Here is a 23,240-nt window from a genome sequence, read left to right as displayed (position 1 = left end):
GGGCCTCGCTGCGCACGCCACGCCACGCCACGCCGCGCTCATGTGACCAGCGCCAGGACTATATAAAGGGCGCGCAGGGGTTAAGCGGCCTTTTTTCGGCCCGCAATGGTTGTTGCAGGAGAATGGCCTGCGAGGCCGGGGCGGTGAGTGGGGTGTTTTCCCCGCCCGATGCGGGCCTGCACCGCTCCGAGGGAGGTTGTGGAGGCGCTGCGGGTGGGGCTTGGTCCCCGATGGGCGCTAGCGGGGGAGGATGGTGGTGGATTGGGTCGGCGCGGCCCCGTCTGCGGCCTAGGCCGCTGGAGCGTTCTAAGGCGACACCGCCTCGTGGCGGCCCTGGGGGGGGGGCGGCAGGTAGCAGAGACTCCAGCAGGGGGTTGTGTGGGAGAGGGGGCCCCCACGCGGGTTGCTGGAAGGGGAGGCCAGCGCAGGCCCCACGGAGGTGGCGGGCCCGTGGAGCTTCAGCCTTGAGGCCCGTCAGCCCGCGGCGCTATGGCGGGGGGAGCGTCCTTGGCGGGAGCGCCGCGGAGGGGCCGAGGCTGTGGCCTGGGCTCGTCTCTCGGGGTTTGAAAGGGATGAGAGCTCGGGGGTGCCTGCTGAGAAGTGGGTCGCTGTGTTGGCGCTGCGGCGTCTGGCCTGGGAGCCCTTTTCCTATGGGAAATGCTCCTGGAATATGGCGAGATGGCACGTGCCTGATGCAGAGATTTCTCTCTTTTTCTTCTAATTTTTTTTTTGTACTCTGCGCTTTAATGAGATAGCCTTGATCGATAAATGGAAAATAACGTGCAAAATGCAGTAGGAGCGTTGCGGTAGGATTAAGGTTTGCCTGCTCCTCTGTAAGTTAATGCTTGGAAGGATGCCAGGCTGGGGAAGAAGAGCCTTTTCGTTGTGGGGAAGGTGCAAAATAACTTCCTCATAAATGGGGCAGACAGTCCTACCCGTGTCATGTGCTCCGGGTAATAGTTAGCTTTCTAAGTGTTACAATTAAAATACCCCATGTTAACAAAGTAGTATGATAGCTCCCTGGGAGTTCCACGTGCCTGCACATGATGAAAACTATGTTGGTAGGGACATCTGAGAGGGTGATGAATACCAACATATCTGAGCTGGGCATGGAATGGTTTGTAGTGGTGTGTCTGGCATGGCTGAAACGTGGCGCAGTCCTTTCTGAGCAGCCAAACGAAGTTCATGGCTGCCCAACTGGCCTGGTGATCGTAGACTAGAGTTGAAGGTGTAGAAAATAAAGGGAACTTCAGTAGTTCCGTCCTGCTTAAAAACACGGGCTAACAAATATTTTTGTGGCCTCCTCTTTCAAAAGACCTGAAGTGTAGATTGGATGAGGGAGAGCTTTGCTGCGAGGCTCAGAGTATTTTTTTGAATCTTACTTGCATTTTTCAAAAGAGAACATGTGAGCATAACATCTTCATTCTTCAAAGAAGAAAAATTAATGAATACTCTCTCATTTTCAGTTTAAGATGCATCAACTACACTTCCCTCTTACGGCTTCAAAACAGGTAGGTGCTGCTTCTGAAATATGGAGTTTAAATTGAGAAATAATACGTAGGTACACTTCTAGCAACTAGACTGGAGTAGTCTTGTGTATCAGAAAATTACCAGCCTTTGTAACCCAGTAACCCTCACTCTTCTGCTGGGAAATTCATGTCTTTGTAGTGGAAAGTGGATGTGAGGCTCCTGTTTCTGAATCAGTAATCCAGCCTCCATCCAGGCCGCAATAACACCCTAGATACCTTTTATCCTTCGTTACTGTTTTTGCATCATCCACAGCAATAGCTTGTTTTTTGGAGGAAAGGGACTCATGCACGTTTCAGAACACTTGTAAATACCAGGATAGATGTTAACTAAATCAGAGAGCCTATGATGGTTTCAGTATAAGAGTAGTGGACAGAAGTGATTTCTGAAAACTCTGTGCTGAGGCTTTTTTCTGTGCTTAGTTTCACTGCTGGAGGTTGCCCTAGTTTCTACAAGCATCTCAAACTGTTGTGTCTCTTCCAGATCTGCCACTGGATATGGAGACCTGATTCTACTTCACAAGGTAAAAAATACTACTTGAAAATTCAACATTAAATGCTGCTTAGTGTTTGTCTAGGTAATATCTTTCGTTCTAATAACATCAGTAGGCAGAGTTTATGCTCTGAGCTTTTCCCTCTGGTGCCACAATGATGACACTTATTTGCTACTCTTGACCAAGAGAGTGATGAGTACTTTTACCACCATAACTTTCCTCTGAGGCACAACATCTTAGCATTCCTCTTGATGTTTTGACTTCTGAACATACTGTTCATAAGTTGTTTGGTTTTTCTTTCAGGCTTTGAATCGTGTGCTTGGAAGACTTGCAGAAGGAACATCAACTGGTAAGAAATGTGTGGTCTATTTAGGGGTTTCTTCCATGGAGCTGCTGAAAACAGTGCAGTGGAAAGGGTGGGGTGTGTAAAATGGGCAGGAAGTGCTTTGGGATTAATTTCCACTAATACGCAGAAACAATTGATACTTGCTGCTATTCAAAAACTATTGAATATTTCTTAATATGTTTTATTTGGAGAACTTAATTTTTCAAAGCTCTCACAAGAGGCAATTACTTGGTGCTATTATTCCAAAGGAGATACAGTGATGATGGCATAGTTCAGCAGAATATTCTGTGACGAACAAGTTTGTCTTTCGCTCCTATCTGATGTATCTACCTTTTGTGATCTCTTGCTAGGAGGTGTGAGTTTGGCTATGGAGGCTGAGGGATTTGTGATTTATTTTTCTTTTGTTGCAGGCACTGGAAGATGAAGCTGTAAGCTGTGCAAGGTAAATATTGTATTGCCTGCATCTGTAAAAACTTAATTTATAGCCCTAATGTGTGTAAAGGCTGTGTGTGATGACGGCATAGTTCAGCAGATGACCCGTGGTGATCACAGTTAGTCTTTTGCTCCTATCTGATGCAGCCTCCTGTACCTTAGGCTAAGTTTGACAGACAGTTCACGTGGAAAGCTGAGTGAAACACTCCTATGTTTTGCTCTCTGAATGTGTTTTGAAAATTTGACTCAGAAGGTCAGTAACATTAAAAATTCAGTAGGATGAATGGAAGGATAAAGTAGGCTCTGCTTGTGAAATGAAACACAAATACAGATAAAATCTGCTATTTCAGTAACATGAAATCTTACAGAATCATAGAATGGTTAGAGTTGGAAGGGACCTTAAAGATCGAGTTCCAACCCCCCTGCCATGGGCAGGGACACCTCCACTAGAGCAGGTTGCTCAAAGCCCCATCCAGCCTGGCCTTAAACACTTCCAGGGATGGGGCATCCATAAACTTGATCTGGTAATAGTGCTCGAAGTTCTATTAAGTGTTTGTTGCTTTGCAGGCTGCCCTAGATGGAGGATACTTGTGCCTCTAGTGTGAGAAGCTATTTCACCTGTTACTGATACTGCTGAAGACAAGGCCTTCCTAATTTAAGGTAATTTTAAAACCTTTTTTACATGGAAGCTGCACTTGGCTGTGATGCATTTAAGCCTGGGAGTTTGCTTTTGAAGATAAGAGGGTCTACAAATCTTTTTTGTTTCTGGAAGATCTGAAGCAAAAATACTAGTACCCTAAGTGTACCTTCAGATCCCCTGTGCTTCACGAGAAAAACATTACTTAATTGTTTTCTAGTGTTAAAGTATTTCTAGAATGTGCCTGTTGAGACTAGATGCTGTGAACGGTGAATGAGGCAGTACTATGAATTCAGTATCTGAACTGCTTTTCTTGGTTTAGGCCAACTTAGATGTTTATGCAAAGTTCATGTTGCTGAACTCTGCAGTTTAGGGGTTTGCTCCTTTCTGCAACTTCAGCAGTCTCTGGAGCTGAGGAACTAACATCTCAAGGGTGGTGGTGGGGTGTTGGGAGAGGGCTTTACACCCTCCCCTTGTGGAAAGGGATGGAAGTGTTGCAGTCTACTGTACATGATGTTGAATCAGGTCTCTGATCCCAGTGAGGATAAAACTTGACTAAATGCTGATACAGTATTTCGCTGCAACTTCAGCTATGCTAAAACACTCTGCTGGAACTTATCTAATAACAACTCTTCCTTTGCAGGCTTCCAAAGTGTTTCTCATAATGATGTAAGTACTTGTTTTAACTTTGCAAGTATTAGCCTAAAGAATATATGCTTGGGAAATGAAGCATTTAAGTGTATGTAAGCTGGGGAGGAGGTGCAAGGGGGACCAGTGTTGGCTGCTGCTTGCATCTTGGCCCAAACAGGGTGGTGCTTAAGGGGAGAACGGCTGGATAAAGCCTGGCCTTGACAGGCTGGTTGTTTGCTAAATTCTCCACTGTGTGCATGTGAGCTCCTAAAGTTCCTTGGGTAGCACTATTTGTGTGTTTGCCCTCTTCCCCATTGCAACCTCAGCCTAAAGTAGATAGCTGCCCAGTGACTGACAGTGTGAGCTGCCTGTGTGATGAGATGTGACTGCCTTGACTTCAACCATGGAGGTCTGCAATTAGCTCTATCTGACTTCAGGCGCCTGACTAGTTTTCATCCTTGTGTACTTGCTTGTGTGCTGTCCTGATACTGTGCTGTCTTCCAGGGCTGGCGTGGTGGAGCTGTGAAGTGATGAAGTTTGTAGCGCTACCAGCCAAAGTAAGTTGCCAGCAAATGCCTATGGTCAGAACTGAAATGACAGGTGATGGGGAAGTTAATGGATGTTGGCCTCTAATGGCAGTGTCGCTGTGGCATTAAACAGAAAGATCCTTGAAGATTTTCGTACCTCTAACAATAGGTCACAGGTTGTCAGCAGCCTGCAGGGTTCATTTACCCAAGGTGCTAGGGTCCGAATCTCATAGTTCGGGACCAAAGACAGTGATAAGAGATGGTAATGGTTGTAACAAAGAAGCTTCTGGAGGACATAATAAGGCTGTAGAGTAACATCAGCATTATACTGACTTCATTTTATGTCTATAGCCTAGATTTGAGACTGGGAGAACTGCTGGATACTTTGTGACAAATGGTGCTTATTAAGCTACTTGCTTCTCAGTTGTCATAAGACTTCTACTATTTCTGAATGTTAACTGCTTTCTGTAACTGAAAAGAAATAGTATAGATCAGTTAAAATAACTGCTATGGACTGCTTGGGTTTCTAGTTGATAAGAAAGAATATGTGGTAACCTGGCAGTGCAGAGCTTACCTTTTGTGTTAACCAAAACCAGTACAATTATTTGCTATTTATCTTTTTACAAGTTAAATTGAGTAGTGGGCTTTTGCATGGTGTAGGACTGATCTTAAGTAGTTGAAGTAATGTGGTAAATTATTTGTCTCAATGTCTAGATTAGAGCTCTTACGTGATGTGAATGAAGATGTGGTTGAGGATAAGGTCCGAAATGCTGAGGTCAGGGCCTACTCTAAGGAGAAACAAAAGTAACAAAACATGAAACTTCTCTAAGCATGTACTGTTTGTGATGATTAATTCTAAGCAATGGGAATCTCTCTGAAAGAAACTGAGGAGGACTCTTGCACTGAAACAGTACATGCATTCAGACTTAAGTCTTGAAGCACTGCCAAGGAGAGTGTTTTAATAAAATTTCACTTGTTACAGGGTGAAGCGCATGGGGAGTTTGTGTAAGAAACAGGACTAACTTATGTCTGAGGTAAGTGTAGAGTACCTGAGGTTTGATAATTACTGGAATATTGTCTTTGTGCTAAGTGTGTAGATAGTGAGTACCTAAAATTCGTAGTATAATCTGATTTGTGTTCCTTTATTGTATTCTGATTCTCCCATTCTCAGCTACTGTGGGAATAAACATGATGTGCTTGAAGCAAGAATGCATTTCTATGTAGTTCTGAATCTGACTTTAAAAGGAAGGGCTCTTTCTGAGTCAATGCCCTGACAATTTCTGAGCTGTAGTCAGTGGTAAAGTAAATGTTACGTAGTTCTGTTTGCATGAACAGAAGATGTCGCCTCAGTGCCTCTTAAAAACTGGGGCTTTTATTGCTTGATGTCTTCACACAGTGGAAATGGTAAAGGAACTGAGTTGGTGGAGACCACTTTGCCAGTACAGTGTTGATAATGTAGTACAGCAGGATGAACAGCAGCAAATGTAACTTCCTGTCATTAATATCTGATGTATCTGGCTATTCTGTGAGCTGGCATTATAACACTGCACTCTTGAATTAAAACACCAACCCTATATGCTCTAGTTGTCACTACTCAGTAATTTTTGCTAATCTTGGTTATGCTGACTGTATACAAATTTAGGGTCAAGTTCTAAGTGACTGCTGGCTGTACAGACTTGTTTCCTCCAACAGACTGGTTCTCACTTTTAAGGGTAGATTTTTTTGAGGTGTTTTATATGGGACTTGTATTTTTAGGTATTGAACACATTGAATACAACTTTATGTTGGGGAGAGACAATATCACAAAGCAAGTAGTAACTTTGTGCTTTTCCCTGATTCTTCCAATGTTAGTAATTCTGTATTTCCAATTCAGTTAGGATTTGTAAGCTTTGTATATCCTATTTGGGTGTTGTAGTTGAAATTCTTGTCAGTTGCCAACTGAAATGCAGCCTCCCTGTGGGTAAAACTACTTTGGTGGACAGAATTTCATAGATAAACTTGCATATAGTGATGTCTGTTATTCTGAAACTTTTCTCTTTCTCAGGAAAGGACTGTGCTGTCTGCAACTTCATTGGGTAAGACCATATATCAGATGAATTCTGTTTAAAAACCTCTGGGAGTATTTGTAACCACTGATGAAGCTTGATTCTGCCAAATGAATTACTGTGATGTTAAAATTTCCGTTCCACTTTTCTCTGAGGTTACAAAGCTGCTGTGGAGCTTTTAGCAGTTGTGCTATTGTATGTGTTAATTGTGTTTTCTTGTTTTAGGTGAGGAGGCAACTTTGAAACTACTGTATGAGGAACAGAGAAAGGTGAGTGTAACTCTAGTAATAATGAAGTTTATTTGTTGGAACAAATGATGATAACCTTAGCTTGAACTCTCTCTCTGAACAGAGATGAAAATCTAAGGTCTGAGTTGTTCCCAGGAAGCTTCTTGTGCTGGTTTGGTGCCTTATGATGGTTCTTATGTCTGTCTTTAATAGGCTGAAGATTGCAGAATAATGGATTACACTTCCACGAACAGTGTTAAAACCAAGTTTTTTACCATGCTGGTAATGTTTGCCTGGTACTGATTGGAACCAATAAAAATTTGTAAACTCTACCTGTTGTTGTGAACTGCTTTCTGACCTGAACAGCTTGCTGTAAATCAGCTCTAGAATACTTTATAAAAGATTCAAATACTTCATGTAGAGCAGGGACTAAACTAGTTTAAATGCTAGTCCTGCAAGTGTCTTAGCTTAAGTGTGAGGTATTGCTAGTGTGCAGACTGCAGTTGACCTGGCCAGTACCAAGATTTGGACAGCTAAGTAGTTGAAGTATAATTAGTGTTTCGCAAGTGAGAACTAAACACTACTGCTTGTCTATTTTATTCCTAAAATTACAGACCAGTAAGTCTGGTATTACATGTTCAGGTACAGATGATATGCACAGAATAAGCATACAGCTTGGACACTGTTAACCCTTTTCCACTGGACTCTGTTTAATCTGGTCACTGGTGTTAGTCTGGAGCAAGACAGCATCCAGCCTCCATGAGGGAAAAAAAAAATAGTTGAGCAGAGAGGTGGGGGATTTCAATAATGCTATTTATAGAAAAATGTTACTGCTTATGAGGCACTAGGGCCTGCTAAAGTATTGCTGCCTCCCAGAACTCATTAATGGTAAGTTTCTTCTCTGAAAAATTTTATTTCCCTCATTTTTATGTTGTTTCAGGAGTGATAGCAATATGGGAAAAGTTAGCTCCATGAAGAGCTCGTTCTCCATAACACTTGAGCTATTGCTGTGGCACTTCTAATGAGAAGTAAAACTAGACATCCAAACCGTTTTGTGGGAATATTTTCAGATTATTAGTGTTCCCTAGAACCTTTCAGTAAGAGGAATAGGTCTGTCATATCTCCCTCCCACTCCAGCTGGTACAATTGACTTGAATTTAAATTATATCTTGTAGAAAGAGCTGAAATATTTTTAGCCAGAGTAGTATTTCATCCTAGAGAAAATGAATTAGACATGATCGTGTGTCCATGTGCAAATTAAATCTCTTCTGCACTAAAGCAAAAGCCATTAATAAGGTCTGTTTTCATCCAGAGCTGATTAGTAGCCTCTTAATATTCTCACCCACCATGTTACTTTTTAAAATACCACACTTCATTGTGCCTGTTAAAGAGCTTGAAGGGACTGTCGTAGCCTGCAGTATAGAAGAAGTCTTCATGGAATGGTTGGCCTCTGTTCCTTAAGATTCTGGCTAAAGCTTCAGCTTCTTCAGCATATTTCTCTGGGGAGGCAAATCCACCAAAGGACCTGGTAGAAGAGAAAAGGGAGAGGTTTCTTGTTAGGAGTTCAAGCCTCTGCTTTTTACTTTCCCAGAAGGAATCTTCAGGCTTGCAAAGCGCAGTGTTTGAGCATTTAACAATGCAGTTTGTAGCCATTAGGTAAATTGAACAGAAGTAGCTGTTGGGCAGCATATGGCTATGTGTGCTATTTTAAAAGGTAAGATTTAAAAAAAACGAAGTTGCTTGCAATTCTGAGAGCATTAGCTGACATAGGTTGTTGCCTATGGCTTTAATAAATGCAGAGAAGGCAAATGGCAGCTTTGGGTGCTTTTCCTGGAATGAAAAACTGCCATGCAGGTTTTGTGGGAAATAAAGGAGGCTGGAAGAGTGATTTAAATGTTCTGTAGCACAGAATTTGCCCAAGAGGATTCTGTAGGCTATTTTTCTATAAAACCCGCTCAGTGCAATATTCAAGGGTCTGCTGAAAAATGAATGTTTCTGAACTTGGTCATTTCCCTTTAGTCTTAGTAAGACACCCGAGAATAAGAAGGATTTCTAAAAGGTCAGGTTTTGCTGATCAAGGCTCTGAACAGCAGGATATATTCACAGTTAAAAATCAGCTGTAAGAAAAAGTAGTCAAGAGTTCTTGGTAGATGAACCCATTTCAGTAGCTACCTTCATTTGTGAGCCATGCTGGTGCTGCTTACCGGACAAAGATGGCTGCTGCTTTCCGCTCTTCAACAAACACGTCTGAGTCGGTGGGCTGTGGTGGGGAGTCCTGATGTTCAAATGGCACAAAGAAAGAGATCTTGAAGTCTGTGCCGCCAGATTTTACCAGGCATGTCACTGGCACAGTCATATCAATCTTCATTTCTAGAGGACAGGGGGGAAAAAAAAAGTTGTCTAAGTTGCAAAAGACAGCTGTCTAAGCAAAGACAGTGCCTGAATGCTGCTGTGAAGGGTGGTGCAGACTTATGCTAAAAACAGATATCAAAGCCTCACAGGTAGAATTGCCACATACAGTCATAAGGGTGTTAGATTAGGAAAAGGAACCTGCTGTGTACTGCAGCTCATCTATTTTATACTGTTTAGTTTCATCTCCCATTTGTGCTTCTTGCAGTTCAAAACCAGCTCATTGTACCTTTCTCATTCTTCCCCTGGATGTAGTGGAAGAGTTTCCAGAAGCCTTGGCGCATCGCCTCCTTCTGTGTTTCTCCCCTAATGACTGTGCTGACCCACTTCGCTGTCTCGTACTGACGCAGTTCATAATCCTTTGCCTGAAAGGTAGAAGTCACAATAACCATGAGATGAATGCTAAAGATGACATAAGTGAATAGCTACTTCTTCCATATCAGTGTGGAAGTGGTATATGTATCAGAGAACACCCTGCAGCCTCTTAGCTGCAGATTAGGCATACCCCTAGTGTGGAACTTTGATACATCCCTTGCAAAACCATATGCTGTTCTTCCTTGGAGTGGGCTCCTTAGAGCTTATAAGTGAGGGTTCCTCTTTCTCTTTGCGGTTAAGTGTAAACAGCATCCATAGTAATGCTTCCCAGCTCCTTCATGTTCAACAGAATCCCAAATGCACCTTAGCTCTGCAGCACCCTGACTGCAGAGCACTCGTGTTCCCTAGCCTTTAGCAATTACCATTGTCTCTGCTGAGCTCCACCGAGGGGACTGCAGATCCAGGGACAGAAACGTTTGCTTGAAGGATTTGATCATCCTGCCAAAGCTGAAAGGCAAACAGAGTTCATTGGCCTCTCTTAATCAGTGCAGTATAAACGGAGCAGGAGAAAGCGCTAGGGCTTTTCTGCCAAATGTCAAAGAGCTTTTCCTCGGACTCTGGTCTCCAACGTTTCATAATGCTATACTCAGAAGTGATTGCAAGAATCCAGGCAAAAGATAGGTGCTTTGTAGAAGGTAGTTGTCCCTGAAATTTTGAAAGGCCTGGCTTCCACTGCTTATCCCCAATGATTCAACAATAAGGGCTGAAATCCTTTTAGCCCCGAAGGAACCAGGACCAAGAAACTACTTCTAGGCTGATGTGGGAGTGTTCATCTGTAAGGATTTGCTGCCTTTGCTTCTCTGTGAAGTGAAGGCATTTCCTGGCTGCAAACAGAAGGTTGAGATTCTGCAAGTGGCAGTTTAGTGGAAATCCATAAGTAACTTTTAAATCCATAAGTAACTTTTTTAAAAGTTCAACCACTCTGGATGAAAAGGGATTGGTGTCGATGGTTACTCTGGTATCTTCTGTGCCTGTTAACTTTATTGGGCCTGTCATAATAGCTGATGCCTTTCTTAAGGCCTTTAGCCCTGCAGTCCTGTGAATAGATGAGATCCTCTGTATTTACGAATATGTAGCTACTTGCCTAGTTACGCATAGAAGGAAAAAGCTGAAAACAGGAAAACGCTCAATGTCCTCTCACTGTCCCAAAATAAAGCAAGTGAATATAATCAAAATCACTATTGAAATAATCACATCTGTTTAAAATTCTTGAGATTTTAGGAGCCTTGATTTATGATTTTTGTCAATACCAGGCAGTTCATAGTGCATAACCTACATCCTGAGAAAGTCTTTGCTTTCTGTTACATTTTGATATCCTTTGCGCTTCATCTTACAAAGCCAGCATGTAGTTAGTTAATCCATTTTCTTGATTGTTAGGTCATAATACATTGTCTTTTCAGAGTACAACTTAACTGCATGGTTCTTGGGTAACAGAACAAACTTATTTTCATTTCTTGGCCTCCTCAGCTGTATACAGCAGCCCACACAATAAGAAGCCACTGCTCTGTCACTTCTGGCTCTATTTTTTTCATGAGCTTTTAGTATTAGAAGTGCAGTGATGCAATTCACAGCATGTCCCACCTCCGGTGGTAAGGTCTTTAAGGTATGCCATCTTTAACATGGGAGTTTGTGAATGGCTTTTTTTGTACTATGGCTACTTTTGTAAAATCAAGAACTGCCTTGTGTTACCTGACTACTTTCTTACCTGTTTCAATTTTCTTATGACATGTAGAATACTGTTGAATACTATTAATTCCCTTCTGTACCCTGGTTTAGAGGTAGCTACAAGTTTTCTCTTCGGGATCTCTGGGGTTGAAAAGCTTCTACGAAAAAAAAACAGCCAACCAAGCAAAAAACACCCCAAAAAAGCCTGCTGGCACTGATTTCACATGCAGTCCTTAAAATAAGTAGTGCACAGAGCACTCACGTGTTGAGCTTTTTCTAGCAGCTCCTTCAGTTGTCACCATAGAGCAAGGGAAGATCAGAGAACCACGCAGCAGGAGGCTTGATGCCAGCGGTTAAAAGCAGGCACTGTCCCCCTCCCTGTCCCAGCCTGAAGATACGTCAACTTCAGCAGTCTTTACCAGAATGACTGGTCACGGGGGACTGCTGTGCAATCCCAAGCTGGGCAGTTGTACTCTTAATAAACTTCTTGTCAATAATATTTACAAATCAACAAAGGATAGCAAAAAAGCAGGAATACAATAATTTTATTAGAAGCAAATGTGAGCAAGTATACTGAAACGTCCTACAGTAACTTATTTTATCCATTGCCATTTCAAAAGCAAAGATGGTGCTGCTTTTCTATCACTTTCTCCTTGCTGCAACTTGATAGAAAACACATTTCTCTTCATGTGCTCCCTGGGTATGTTAGAAAGCAGAGAAATAAACGTTTCTCCGTTTCAACACATGCTGTTGTAGTAGCTCCTGTACAACCTGGCTTGTCTCTGTACTTGCCAATTCCAACCCCTCCCCGACACACCTTTTCTTAACTGCTGGTTAGATCTCTCACAGCTCTGTCTTTTGTAACTCTGTGGCCAGTACTATTGATGACTGCATGTATGAAATATTTTTGAATTACATAAAACAATGCTTGGTGGCAGGGGGGAGAAGACAAACTGAGAAGAATCCTCCAAATGTTTACAGTTTAATTAATTTTTAGATCTACAGGAAAGCTTAGCTTTCAGATTTCCATCTGTTCGTGTAGATATTACTGTCGGGTGTCTAGGCTTTTTCTGCAACTGGGCCAAAGGGACAGAAAGCATAGTAGGCATCTTCACGGGTTACACTGATGCAGCAAGTAAATGAAGCCAGAACATGCCATTCCACAAGCCACTAATTATATTAAGAAAGCAGAGAAAGTAGATATACTTACATTTTAAGCTGTACTTGCCCTCTGGCTATTGCAGTCTATCCTTCTGAGGCTGCATATACTCACAAGATGCTGCCTGTTGGTGTTTATTTTAGTTTCATCAAACTCCGCCCATGCCTCAGCCCTACTGGAGGGAGATGCTGTTATGAAAACGAGAAGGCTGTAGCCTTGTCATCCTCTGGGTCTCATTGGAGCGCTCCCACGCAAATGCCAAAAGCCCCACCTACTGCCCACGAGGCAACATTGGGTCCAGTGTGTGATCTGGCTCCATAAACAGTTTTGCACCCTTGTGTAACTTCCCCTGGTTTCCATGGCTTTGTGCCTACTTTTGTCAGGGTCAGCGGCAGGTTTTGTGCTCGAGAGAGAAAGAATTTCACATAAATAAAATTCTTCCCCCTGACTCAGATTACATGAGAGTGATGATACAGCATGTCAGCTTTTCCTTTCTACCCCTGGAGTAAAATGGTAGGTAGAAATCTGGCTGCTAACTAAGCTAAGGCCATCCTCACGAGATTTCTGCTGGCATGTTATGAAAGACAGACAGTGTTCTATAACGGCTGTCTGTTTTGAGCGGTATTTGAGACTAATCAGTCCCCCTTAGCCCTTGGATATTTGCACAAAGGGGTTATACAAAGCTATTGTGAAATTCTGTCCTGCTTATAATACACAAAGTGAAGCTGGACTCTTCATTTAACCAGCTGCGGGTCTAGACGTATTTAGGTACCAGCACAATAGGGCAGATTAAACTTCACAGTTTGAATTCTGGGAGCACCTCCTGTGTTTGTCATGGTTTGTGCAAATTCCTTACAGCCAAATTCAGCTGAGCTCTCTGGGACATTTGAAATCAGTAGCTGAGAGTGTCTTTCAACAGAGAACACACTTTACTTGCAGAGAACTTCATCAGGATGCTGTGTGAAACACTTCTATTCTGAAAGGGGGAAGTAAAAAAACCCAAACCCATGCCAAACAGCAATCGCAAATCTATCTCTAAAGCCACAAAGCTCTAAAGCCACAGAAGTGGGGTGGTGTAAGGAGTGGTTTAGTAGTGGAGCCTATTAGAACACGCTAAGGACTGAAATGCAGCGTCAGTTCTCTGCATGCTTTGTAGTTTTATTTTACCAAGTGAACTTTCTATCAGTTTTACCTGTGTTCTGTGTCAAACAGGAAAATCAGCAGGGCAGTTTGGAGAAGCAGAAGGTGCTACTTCATGGTCTTTGCTCAGGAGCTACTGGCAAGCAAAGGCTCGTGCTTGTGTAAGGTCAGCTGTTTCCTTACTTTCTCACCCTAACATTCCTGTCAAGTGTGTATTACTAATTATTTTCTCCGGAGTACAGAAGGCCATGTAAAAAACAACACTCAGCCACAACAGTTTGGCCTATCTCAACAAATCTACCCCAATCATGAGCACAGAGAAGCATTGCTTTGAAAGGGGGGCAATTACACTTATCTGAAACAGCGATATTAGCAAGGGAGAAAATGAACAACAGAAGAAAAAGGCCAAGGGATTCCAGACGTAAAAGAAGGATTTCTAGGAAACGTACTACTGTGGAGGTGCTATGGAGGGAAATGTGACAGAAAGTGGCTACAACTGGATGAAAGCAGTATCTGAAAGGTATACGAGTATAAGTTAAAAGTGTAGACTGCAATTAATCTGTAGGTAAACACAAGCCCCCTGTGAATTCTTGTTTTGTTTCTGAAGCAGAGAAGCCCAGAACAAATCCCCACTCAGTTTGTATGTGTCCAGCTGGTGTTTCTGTCCCCGACAAAGAGCCAGCTGTTCCTGGTGGAGTAGCCCGAGGCTGGGGAACAATCATCAGTGTTTTCCCGAGAGGTTGTTTTCCAACACTCTTGTTTTTCACACATAAGTTGAGAGAACATGTCAACAGCTGGAAGAGACAGTAGGGCAGGCATGAGGACATGTATTCTGTACATAACTATATACATACTCAAACCGTATATAATTAGGGGGATGGAGAAGGGATTATGATGGAAGCTGACACACAGTCTCACTGGTACCTCCAAATAGGGGAAAATCTGACTACGCTAACTCTCTACCCCTTGCCTTTTACACAGGAAAATAACGTGAAAGAACTGGTTTAGCACCCTGAGGTCCCAGTAGTTTGCAGAACGTATGACAGGGAAGTTCAACAGCGTACAAAAGTATTTGTAGCCAGGCTAGTTTGCCTGGCTACCTCTGCTGCATGGGGAAAAGCAAAAATGGCAGTAATAAAGGCTCATACAGCTTATATAAATACCAACCTCTCCTTGTACACTATAGCTCTAATGCAAAGAGTTGCTGCCCACAGAGGAGCCCTAAATGTACTAATTAAATAAGTAGTAATTAAGTCTCAAAGGTAGCCTATGACACCTCTGTTTAATGACATATATGTGTGTCTGGGACTTGGCTGGTATTTTCTAGAATAGCTGATAAAGCAATGCTTTTCTGTACCGTTGCCTTAAACTCAAGGAGTAGAGATGAGGGCACAAGCATATAAAAGCATGTGGTTTGTAGCTTAATTTTATTATTTTCAGCGGGTATTTCTGGGCAGAACGCCATAATGAACTTGTACTTAAGTATATGTTTTTTCAGGCTAGCAACTTCTATTGGAGAAGTATAAGGACAAGACTGTGATATGATCACTTGGGACTTCAATTTTCCTCTCTGTAGACTGTATCTACACTTGCCTCTAACAAGCCCAGACAAGACCTTAAGCAGCATGCTATAAAGCAAAAATGCTTACGTCTGCTCTGGGGCAACATTACAACAGCTGCTGTCACATTCATGCAAGTGTGTTGTAAGGTGCCTTCATCCCTAAAGGCAAGCACAGACTGATTGCACAAAAAAGATGAATCTTTTCCATTGACCTAATTGTGCCAGGATTGGAGAAGCCTGGGAAACTATGTTTTGTTACAGTATGGTTAATGGTAACCTTGAGTCATGTTCTTCTAACTGACAAGTCCGTAGCAAAAATTGTGTGCAAGGAAGAGAGGGATGCATATGTCTCCAGGTATGGCCACTCATATGCTCTAACAAGGGGTGTCAACCCAAATGCTCCAGCCGGTTCTGCATCTCTGCCTAAGCTTGTCAGAGCATCAGTTAGCCTTGTGTTTGATAATGAATTTGATCTGAAGGAACTGAGACTCTTCACGTAAAAATGGCATTTGCTTTTGCAAACACACACTTATCAGATGATGCAGAAGGCCTTACTTCACAACACAAAAGTTGTGCATGTGATGTTTATAGTTACTGTAAGTAGTAGTCCAGGGCAGCAAAAGTATCTTTTTATGTTGTGAGAAGATTTTCTGCAAATTCGTCTCCCAAAAGAAGCCTCGTTTCTAAAGAAATAGCCTTCTAGCAAATTCCATTTTATATCTCATTCTCGCTTCCAGCAAGGAAAATGAAGAGGCATAAGTGTACCATTTTCTAAAGAAGCAGTTGAATGTATTATAGTACTGTTCCAAGGATATTCCATATTACCCTTTGCAAATTATGGAAATTAAATCTCTGCCATAACTCTAATGATGTTATTTAGACCTTATGCTCTAAGCTACGCATTTTATGTCAGCACACCAATTTGTTACCGTTGGATTGGCCTTCAGTCAAAAATCATTTGCTTTCTGGAAATGCGTATGTGGATTTTGTCCATCTACTTTTTGCCTGATTCCAGCTAATTTGTTACAAATGACACATGAAACTATTGCATTTTCCTGCTACCTTCAACAGCTGACTCGATGACAGTATTACCTAAAATCTTGCTAAATGAGTGACTCCTTGCTCGCTTCGTCAGAGATTGCGTGGAACTGACTGCTCTTGACCAAATAAAAAGCTTCCTACATCCAACACCACTCCAGAGCACTCTTGACTTGGCATTTTCCAAGATCCCTCTGCTGAAGGTCACATTTTAGAATCATTCTAGGTTTGGAGAATTAATCCTAAATTAATCCTTCCTTAGGCTGCCGTGAAAAACTTTCCTGTCTTCTGTTCTTAGAGCCCAGAGAGAGACTGGAAGCTTTCTCAGCTTTATATACTGCATTATTCACTTGGCTTCTTTCCAAAATAAGGTTGTTTTTTTTAAATATTAATCTGTTTAGGCATCTAGCTATCAGCTGAACCCCACAAGCAATGGTCTCAGTAAACTTCTCTAGCCAGCATTAATACTTATCTAAATCCTCAGGAAACTTGCAGTCCTCTCTATGAGTGCTGGAAAGAGAGGAAATGAATTGATCTTTCCCTACAAATTCAGCCGCATTCTGTTATTGACAGATTCTTCTCAGAAACAAGAACACAAAACAAGGTGAATTTTTATCTTCAAGGTAAGAACATCTCATTTAGGGAAGCAGGATTAATGTCACATAGATAACAATGTTTGCTAGGAGAAAGCCTTGACACGATGATGTTAGATGGTATTTATCAATGACTTAAGCTATAGCCTAAGGTGAGAGAGAAGACACTGTCTTTGCAAACACAGCTCTGAAGAGGAAGGAGCCAGGCATCAATCATCTGAGAACCTTACTCAGAGAGAAGGCTCAAAAAAACAGTGTTAAGGAGAACAGGCATTTACTAATTGTTTCTTACCAATACGAAAGTTCAGTATTTGAAGTCACCAACAATCCATATCACAAATAATGCTCTCAAGCAATGCAAGAGAAAGAAGTAGTTAGCAACTACAGGCCTCTTAGATCTCACCTGCTAGACACGCTGCTCCCCTGCCCAGGGCCTGGCTTGAGCTCTTGACTCTGCTGGAGGCTTATTTTGAGATGATGGGAACAGCCCCAATAGTCTGAAAAGGACCCAGGTATGCGGAAATTGCCCTAGAGAGGCCAGGGTTCCCCTATGGAGTCTCAGTGACCTGAGAACATGTCCGGAGATGATGGAAACAGGCCCAGAGCATAAGGACTAGTATCTTACAAAAAATATTAAAGAAAATGGTCTCCTAAAATAAAAGTATTTTCCACTGTCTCCAAAAAGACATGAAGAGGTAACTGAAAAATGATGAGCTTCTTGCTAGGGCTGTCTCTATTGTGATAGCTCTTCAGTAGTATGGGTTGGGGACCACTGTGATAATGTGAAGCAGAACGAGGAATCCATTACAAAACCTTTGCAATCTAATTGTGAATGTATTTGTTGGCACACACGCAACAGTGACGGGTTGCTGTAGGAAAGTATTCTTTCTAAGCACAAATCAATTTGTTGTCCTAGCTGAAGCTTTGTCTCCTAAGCTTCTTCCTGATCTTAGTTGCATGAGAAAGGATTGTGTCGGAACTTCTGCCATCTTCTAACAGTGGGGATTTTGGTAGTGGGTGTGGCTTTTCGGTGGGCATCTTTGTTATTTAGATTATGCAGGTAAGGCCTCCAGAGATGGATTCTTCAAGAACCTGGTCTCTCTTTTTCTCCTTTCTCAAGATGAGCCAATGCTGCATTCTGCACCAGATGGCACTGTTGTTTGCATTCAGAGGTGAGTTCTACTTCAATTCAACAGTCCCTCAAACTCTCTTAGTTGCCAGTTGGTTGCTTTAGCTCACTAATGGATCCAGTGTACTGTGATAGTTGTTTCTGTTTCTAAAGCCTTACATTTGAATATCCTCTGGTATCTATTAGTGAACTGTTAATGGGAAGATTAAACATTTAATCTTTTTAACATCTAAAAAATTAATATCTTGGCATGTTAAACCTCTTTTATGCAGCACACACAACAGTCTGAATGTCTGTTAGGACAGTTAAGAAAATCCCAAGTTAGGGGATCCTAACTTGGTTAAAAATCCTCCAGGTTATGCTCAATTCTAGAAGAGTTAAACTGACAAGTTTCCAAGGCAGAACTGATACCCAACTTAACAGTTTAAAACTCAAATTTAAAATCTGAGAGGTCAGTATTTCTTTTGATTTTTGCACTTTTAGATTTAGAGCAGAGAAAATGAGGTAGATGCTGTACATATAATGACATCACATGAGCTTCTCAGCTGATGTACTTCTGAACACCAGCCAGCCAAGATGGTATTTAACAGAATTTCATCGCTTTCAGAGGTGTTATCTTTTTTAATTTCATCACTTTGGCTTGGGTATTTCGTATTTGTTCTGAAAATAGACTTGGGTCTCAGTTTGAAAGAAAACTGTATCTGGATACATCTATTTATTGCAGAAAGAAACAGAAGCAAAACTATAGTTTAATTATGCCCAAACGGAACTGCACTCATGGTAGCCTGAGAAATGGGAAAATCCAGATGTCAAAACTGTATATAGGTAGAGAGAAGTGTGGTTTGGGGAAAGTAGAAGTAAAGGACAGGGGTGGTAAATTGTAATCAGCATAGAAAATATTGTAAGTGTTAACACAGCAACACCAAAAAATCTGGAGGAAACTTGGAGGGCCTTTGGCTTTAGTAGTTAACCTACCTCAGCAAATCAGTTATTTAAATAATGGATTTCTTAATAGATATGTGAATCCACTGTGTTGGCACACGTCAACAAAAAGGTGTTTATAACTCCCCTATTTGAAATTTCATTAGGGAGTTATTTAGATAAGCTTTTGACATTAATTTTCATTTCTTTTCCTTACAGAAAAATTGCTTAAATCTATAAAACTGTATTTTCATTCCAAAGAAGGAAAAATAGCAAATTGTTGTTTTCACTGGTGCCCTTATTATCCTTTGAGCTTTGGCAGCACTGACACTTCACTGCTTATTTCACTGGTAAGTGGGAAGACGCTTTTCCGGTCACTGCACAGCACGCTGCAGCTGCAGACAGCCTAAACTCTTCTTCTGCCTTGCCAAAAATTTACAATGCAGATTTTGGAACCTGAATGCGAGTTCATGTATTCAGATTCTCCTGAATATAAATTCCCACAGCCATTTAAGCCTTCCTAAATGTTTTGGGCTTTTGGTTGTTTTGTTGTTTGTGGTTGGTTTTTTTTTCCATTGGAAGGATATATTTGGCATTAAACATGCACTTGAAGTGAGTATAAAGGAGAGGAAGTATTTTAAATGGTGATAGTAAACTCATTTCTTCTTTCTCTCATCCTTAAGACTGAACTTGCATATACATCATTTGCAGTGCTGGTTGCATGTGATGTGCTAGTACTGGGGAGGTTAGTGTAAGGGGACGTGCAGGTATTCATTTGCTGACGGCTGTGGGAGGAATGAAGAGTTAGTAATTATACACTATATTATGTAGTACTGCTGAACTGCACCTATGCTGTCCTTCAAACCTCTGTGGAATAACTTGCCTATTGGTTTTGGCTAAAGCACAGTTCTTTTTCCTTCTGGTAATTACACTTACCAGTGTAAATAAGAGTGATTCTTAGATCTTTACCATCATCTTCTTAATTGCATTCCTTCCAAAGGTAAGCAAAGACTTCCTTGGAACACAAAATCCTCACCCAAGGGCTGGGGGAGAGGGACAGAGGCAGTGAAGGCAGTCAGAAACAGCGATCATGGCTCTGAAGGATGTGGGAAGACAGTCCCAACCCTGAACCAGCACTGAACTTGGGGGGTGATGGGCTGGGGCAACTCTAAAAGTTCTCAAAATGCCTCTGAACGACTGTAAGATTTTAACCCCCTGTAGGAAGCTCAAAACCATTATATCCCTCTTCTAAATTGCTCTAAATGTCCTTTAATCGGCTTTCAGGAGCTGTAAGCACCTCTGTGTTGCTGCAATGAGGCAATTGCCTCCAGATGTAATTTACAGAACTCTAAGTGGTCTCTAAACCACTCTAAAGCTCTTCTAATCAGCTCTAAACTGCCACTAAATGGCTCTAAACATCTCTATTTATTACCACCTTTAAAATGCCTTTAAATTTCCTGTAAAGAGCTCTAAAGATCTGAAAAATAAGTCCAAATTCCTCCAAAACTACTCAAAAGCACACTAAGCAGTTCTGAGGAGCTGTGATGTCAGCACACTAAGCAGTTCTGAGGAGCTGTTTGGTCAGACGCTGGAATAGGCTGCCCGGGGAGGTGGCTGAGTCACCATCCCTGAATGTGTTTAAGTCAAGTCGTTTAGATGCGGTGCTGGGGGATATGGTGTAGGGGAGAACTTTGTAGAGTAGGAGTTGATGGTTGGACTCGATGATCCCAAGGGTCTTTTCCAACCTGAATGATTCTATGATTCTATGTAATATCCTTTAAAGAGTGCTAGGGTCCTCTAAACTGCACTAACATCTTTCTAAACCTCCTCTAAGCAGCTTGCAGATTCATCTGATCTTATGTAGAACTCCTCTGTATGGATCTGAAGATCCCTGACTCTTAAACTGCTCTGAGGAACTCTAAAACTCATTGAATATGCTCTGAGGTACTCTAAACTCCTCTAAAATACCACTAGATAGCTAGAAAACACCTCGGATGAGCTCTTACAGAGCTATTATTACACCCCCTAAATTACACCTTTTCAAATCATCTGATTCTGAAACACTGTAGAGTGACGCTAAATCTGTCTGGACTTCTTTAAACAGCTCCAGAATACCTCTAAAATGCACTACACTGCTCTACAACACATCTAAACAGCTCTAAAACTCTTCTAATGAGCTATAAACAATGGCAAGAAGCTATAAATTCCTCTAAAACATCCACTCTACCTCTCCGAAAATCCTCTAAACAACATTAATATCTAAAATTTCTCCACACTTCTTTAAGCAGCAGTAAAATGCTTCAAAATAGATCTTAAGCCCCTCTAAGTCTCCTTGCAACTGCTCTAGAACTCCTTTCTGCACTTCTGAAACTTCTGTTCAGGCAAACATTGCTAAAACATCTTTGAAGTTCTCTAAAACTGCTCTGAACAGAACTAAGCAGCTCCACACTGTTCTAAATTGAGCTAACTCCTCCAAAACCCCTATAAACAATTCTAAGCAGCTCTAAACTGATCTAAAGCCTCCTCTATATTGCTATAAGCCGCACTAATGTGTCTCTAAATACATCTAAAATGCCTCTAAATCTCTACTGTACAACTCTATAAACTCTACACAGCTCCAAAAATTCCTTTTGAGCTCTAAGCAGCTCTAAAACCCTTCTAGACCAATCTCTAACTTCTACAAACTGTTCCAAGCAGCTCTAAACCACTTCAAGCTTCTGTAAAACCTCTCATGCTGTCAATGACATGAAGTAGCTCTAAAACTCTCTTAAAATACTCAGAAAATCTTCTGAACTTTCTCTGAATGGCTCTACAGGGCACTGAATTGTCTCTGAATTTCCTGAAATACACTGTTCTTTTGGGGCCAGTACTGCTTAGCCTCTTCATTAATGACCTGAATGATGGAGCAGAAAGAGCACCCTCAGCAAATTTGCAGTCACAGAAAGCTGGAAGGAGGGGCTGATGGACCATCAGTGTGCTTCCATCCACAGGGACCTTGACAGGCTGGAGAAATGGGCCAACAGGAATTGCATGAAGTTCAACAAAGGGAAGTGCAATGTCCTGCAGCTGGGTAGGAATAAACTCATGCACCAGTACAGGCTGGGAGCCACCCAGCTGGAAAGCAGCTTGGCTGAAGAGGACCCGAGGGTCCTGGTGGACGAGCGGAACGCAAGCCAGCAGGCATTAGAAAGAAAGTTGCCAGCAGGTCGAGGGAGGTCATCCTGGTGAGATGCATCTGGAGCGCTGGGCTACCCAGTAAAGGGAAGACATGGACTTCCTAGAGTGAGAGTCCAGTGAAGGGCCTTGAAGATGATCATGGGGTTGAAGAATCTGTATTACAAGGAGAGGCTGAGAGAGCTGGGACTGTTCAGCCTGCAGAAAGAGAAATTACCCATAGGAGTGGAAGGGCATAGAGAAGAGGGGATTTCTGGGGAACAAGATGAGCCTCAAAGAAAAGAAAAATACATGTGCTTTGTGAGAACCTGTTAATAAAGCCAAACCCCAGAGAAAGTGACCTCTGCATGTGAACAGCCCACAGTGAGAATAGTTTGGAATGGAGGAGGAATACCACAAACCCAAACTCCTGAGATTATTATGTGAATATATGAAAAATGCTCCCAGAGTACACAACAATGGGGGATTTTTCTCTCTACTGCAGGCACTGGATGCTCTCAATACGTGCTCTAATGGAAGATCTAAAAGTGCACACTGAGGGCAGAATGTTTTGTTGCACCTGCTTCATGGATGGGTATAGAAAACCCAAATGATTTTCCCCAGGAAGCAAACCAAGCCCACAGGAGAGCTGCGAGCTGCAGGCATTGGGGCATATTCAAGAAAGACCTATTGACGTCTTTTTGGCGGTCAATCCATATGGACTCTATATGGCCTTTCATGGCTTCTTTTCTTATGAGTCTGTTAAGTATCAGCCACAAATCTGTGCAGGGCACTACCTTGTCTTAAGAGGTGCTGGGGGTCTGCTGGACATATCTACTGGAAGAAGATTTGAATTCCCGACCAGCTGCAGTGGAGCAAGAAATGGGCAGGAGGTGAAGAAACATGTAGCCGAAGTCTTCCCTGGTTGAAGTCCTCATGGTGTCCTGCAGCCCCCACAACATGAGCTGCATCCAGGTCTTGGTGGTGTACCTAGTGGGGCCAAAATGAAGAAGGTCTTCACCTTCTCATTTCTATGCATCTTGTGGCTTTTGGTTTATGTCATGTTTTTTTCTATTCGTACATTACATGTTTACATGTTACTGGTTTGGGTTTCTCCTATCCAAATTGCGATGATCTGTAAAAGAACTACGAGTTAGAGGCACTGAGTAACAGGAGGTCCCCACCACAGCGCGTGTCCATCAGAGACAGTTATCTGCAGAGCTGGCAGGTAGA

General features: G+C 42.1%; 1 protein-coding gene, 1 long non-coding RNA gene and 7 other non-coding genes across 9 annotated transcripts; 8 read left to right on the top strand and 1 right to left on the bottom strand.

Annotated features, from left to right (window-relative positions):
- Nucleotides 1-1,033: 1,033 nt before the first annotated feature.
- Nucleotides 1,034-1,111, top strand: LOC141468060 (small nucleolar RNA SNORD74). The gene has a single exon (XR_012463354.1). It is a non-coding gene; the product is annotated as a small nucleolar RNA SNORD74 (small nucleolar RNA).
- On the top strand, nucleotides 1,039-7,195 carry LOC141467774 (uncharacterized). The gene is made up of 11 exons (XR_012463335.1): nucleotides 1,039-1,511; nucleotides 2,011-2,050; nucleotides 2,324-2,369; nucleotides 2,777-2,808; nucleotides 3,366-3,458; nucleotides 4,079-4,104; nucleotides 4,570-4,622; nucleotides 5,575-5,626; nucleotides 6,637-6,667; nucleotides 6,863-6,906; nucleotides 7,078-7,195. It is a non-coding gene; the product is annotated as an uncharacterized lncRNA (long non-coding RNA).
- LOC141468073 (small nucleolar RNA SNORD75) lies at nucleotides 1,868-1,934 on the top strand. Its single transcript, XR_012463366.1, has one exon. It is a non-coding gene; the product is annotated as a small nucleolar RNA SNORD75 (small nucleolar RNA).
- LOC141468049 (small nucleolar RNA SNORD24) lies at nucleotides 2,168-2,249 on the top strand. The gene has a single exon (XR_012463344.1). It is a non-coding gene; the product is annotated as a small nucleolar RNA SNORD24 (small nucleolar RNA).
- On the top strand, nucleotides 2,615-2,695 carry LOC141468061 (small nucleolar RNA snR60/Z15/Z230/Z193/J17). The gene has a single exon (XR_012463355.1). It is a non-coding gene; the product is annotated as a small nucleolar RNA snR60/Z15/Z230/Z193/J17 (small nucleolar RNA).
- LOC141468062 (small nucleolar RNA snR60/Z15/Z230/Z193/J17) lies at nucleotides 2,867-2,948 on the top strand. Its single transcript, XR_012463356.1, has one exon. It is a non-coding gene; the product is annotated as a small nucleolar RNA snR60/Z15/Z230/Z193/J17 (small nucleolar RNA).
- Nucleotides 5,427-5,505, top strand: LOC141468050 (small nucleolar RNA SNORD79). The gene has a single exon (XR_012463345.1). It is a non-coding gene; the product is annotated as a small nucleolar RNA SNORD79 (small nucleolar RNA).
- LOC141468058 (small nucleolar RNA SNORD47) lies at nucleotides 6,720-6,795 on the top strand. The gene has a single exon (XR_012463352.1). It is a non-coding gene; the product is annotated as a small nucleolar RNA SNORD47 (small nucleolar RNA).
- Nucleotides 6,919-12,635, bottom strand: HEBP2 (heme binding protein 2). The gene is made up of 5 exons (XM_074152450.1): nucleotides 12,524-12,635; nucleotides 10,011-10,095; nucleotides 9,503-9,638; nucleotides 9,069-9,234; nucleotides 6,919-8,389 (listed from the first exon to the last, which is right to left on the bottom strand). The coding sequence occupies exons 2-5, from the start codon at nucleotides 10,083-10,085 to the stop codon at nucleotides 8,215-8,217; spliced, it is 552 nt and encodes a 183-aa protein (XP_074008551.1). The 5' UTR covers nucleotides 10,086-10,095; nucleotides 12,524-12,635; the 3' UTR covers nucleotides 6,919-8,214.
- Between the last annotated feature and the right edge of the window lie 10,605 nt (nucleotides 12,636-23,240).

The sequence above is a fragment of the Numenius arquata genome, chromosome 8 (assembly GCF_964106895.1).
Source record: "Numenius arquata chromosome 8, bNumArq3.hap1.1, whole genome shotgun sequence".
NCBI classification, from domain to species: domain Eukaryota; kingdom Metazoa; phylum Chordata; class Aves; order Charadriiformes; family Scolopacidae; genus Numenius; species Numenius arquata.
The sequence above is the reverse complement of the archived record's forward strand: the minus strand, read 5'-3'. Positions and strand labels throughout refer to the sequence as shown.

What these genes read in the sequence shown, in the direction of transcription:
- HEBP2 (XM_074152450.1), bottom strand. Translation starts at nt 10,085, where the DNA reads ATGATCAAATCCTTCAAGCAAACGTTTCTGTCCCTGGATCTGCAGTCC. An exon ending in GGAGCTCAGCAGAGACAATG is followed by an intron (nt 9,639 to 10,010) that starts GTAATTGCTAAA and finishes TCTACCTTTCAG; the next exon opens with GCAAAGGATTATGAACTGCG. An exon ending in GCAGCAGCCATCTTTGTCCG is followed by an intron (nt 8,390 to 9,068) that starts GTAAGCAGCACC and finishes CTCTTCTACCAG; the next exon opens with GTCCTTTGGTGGATTTGCCT.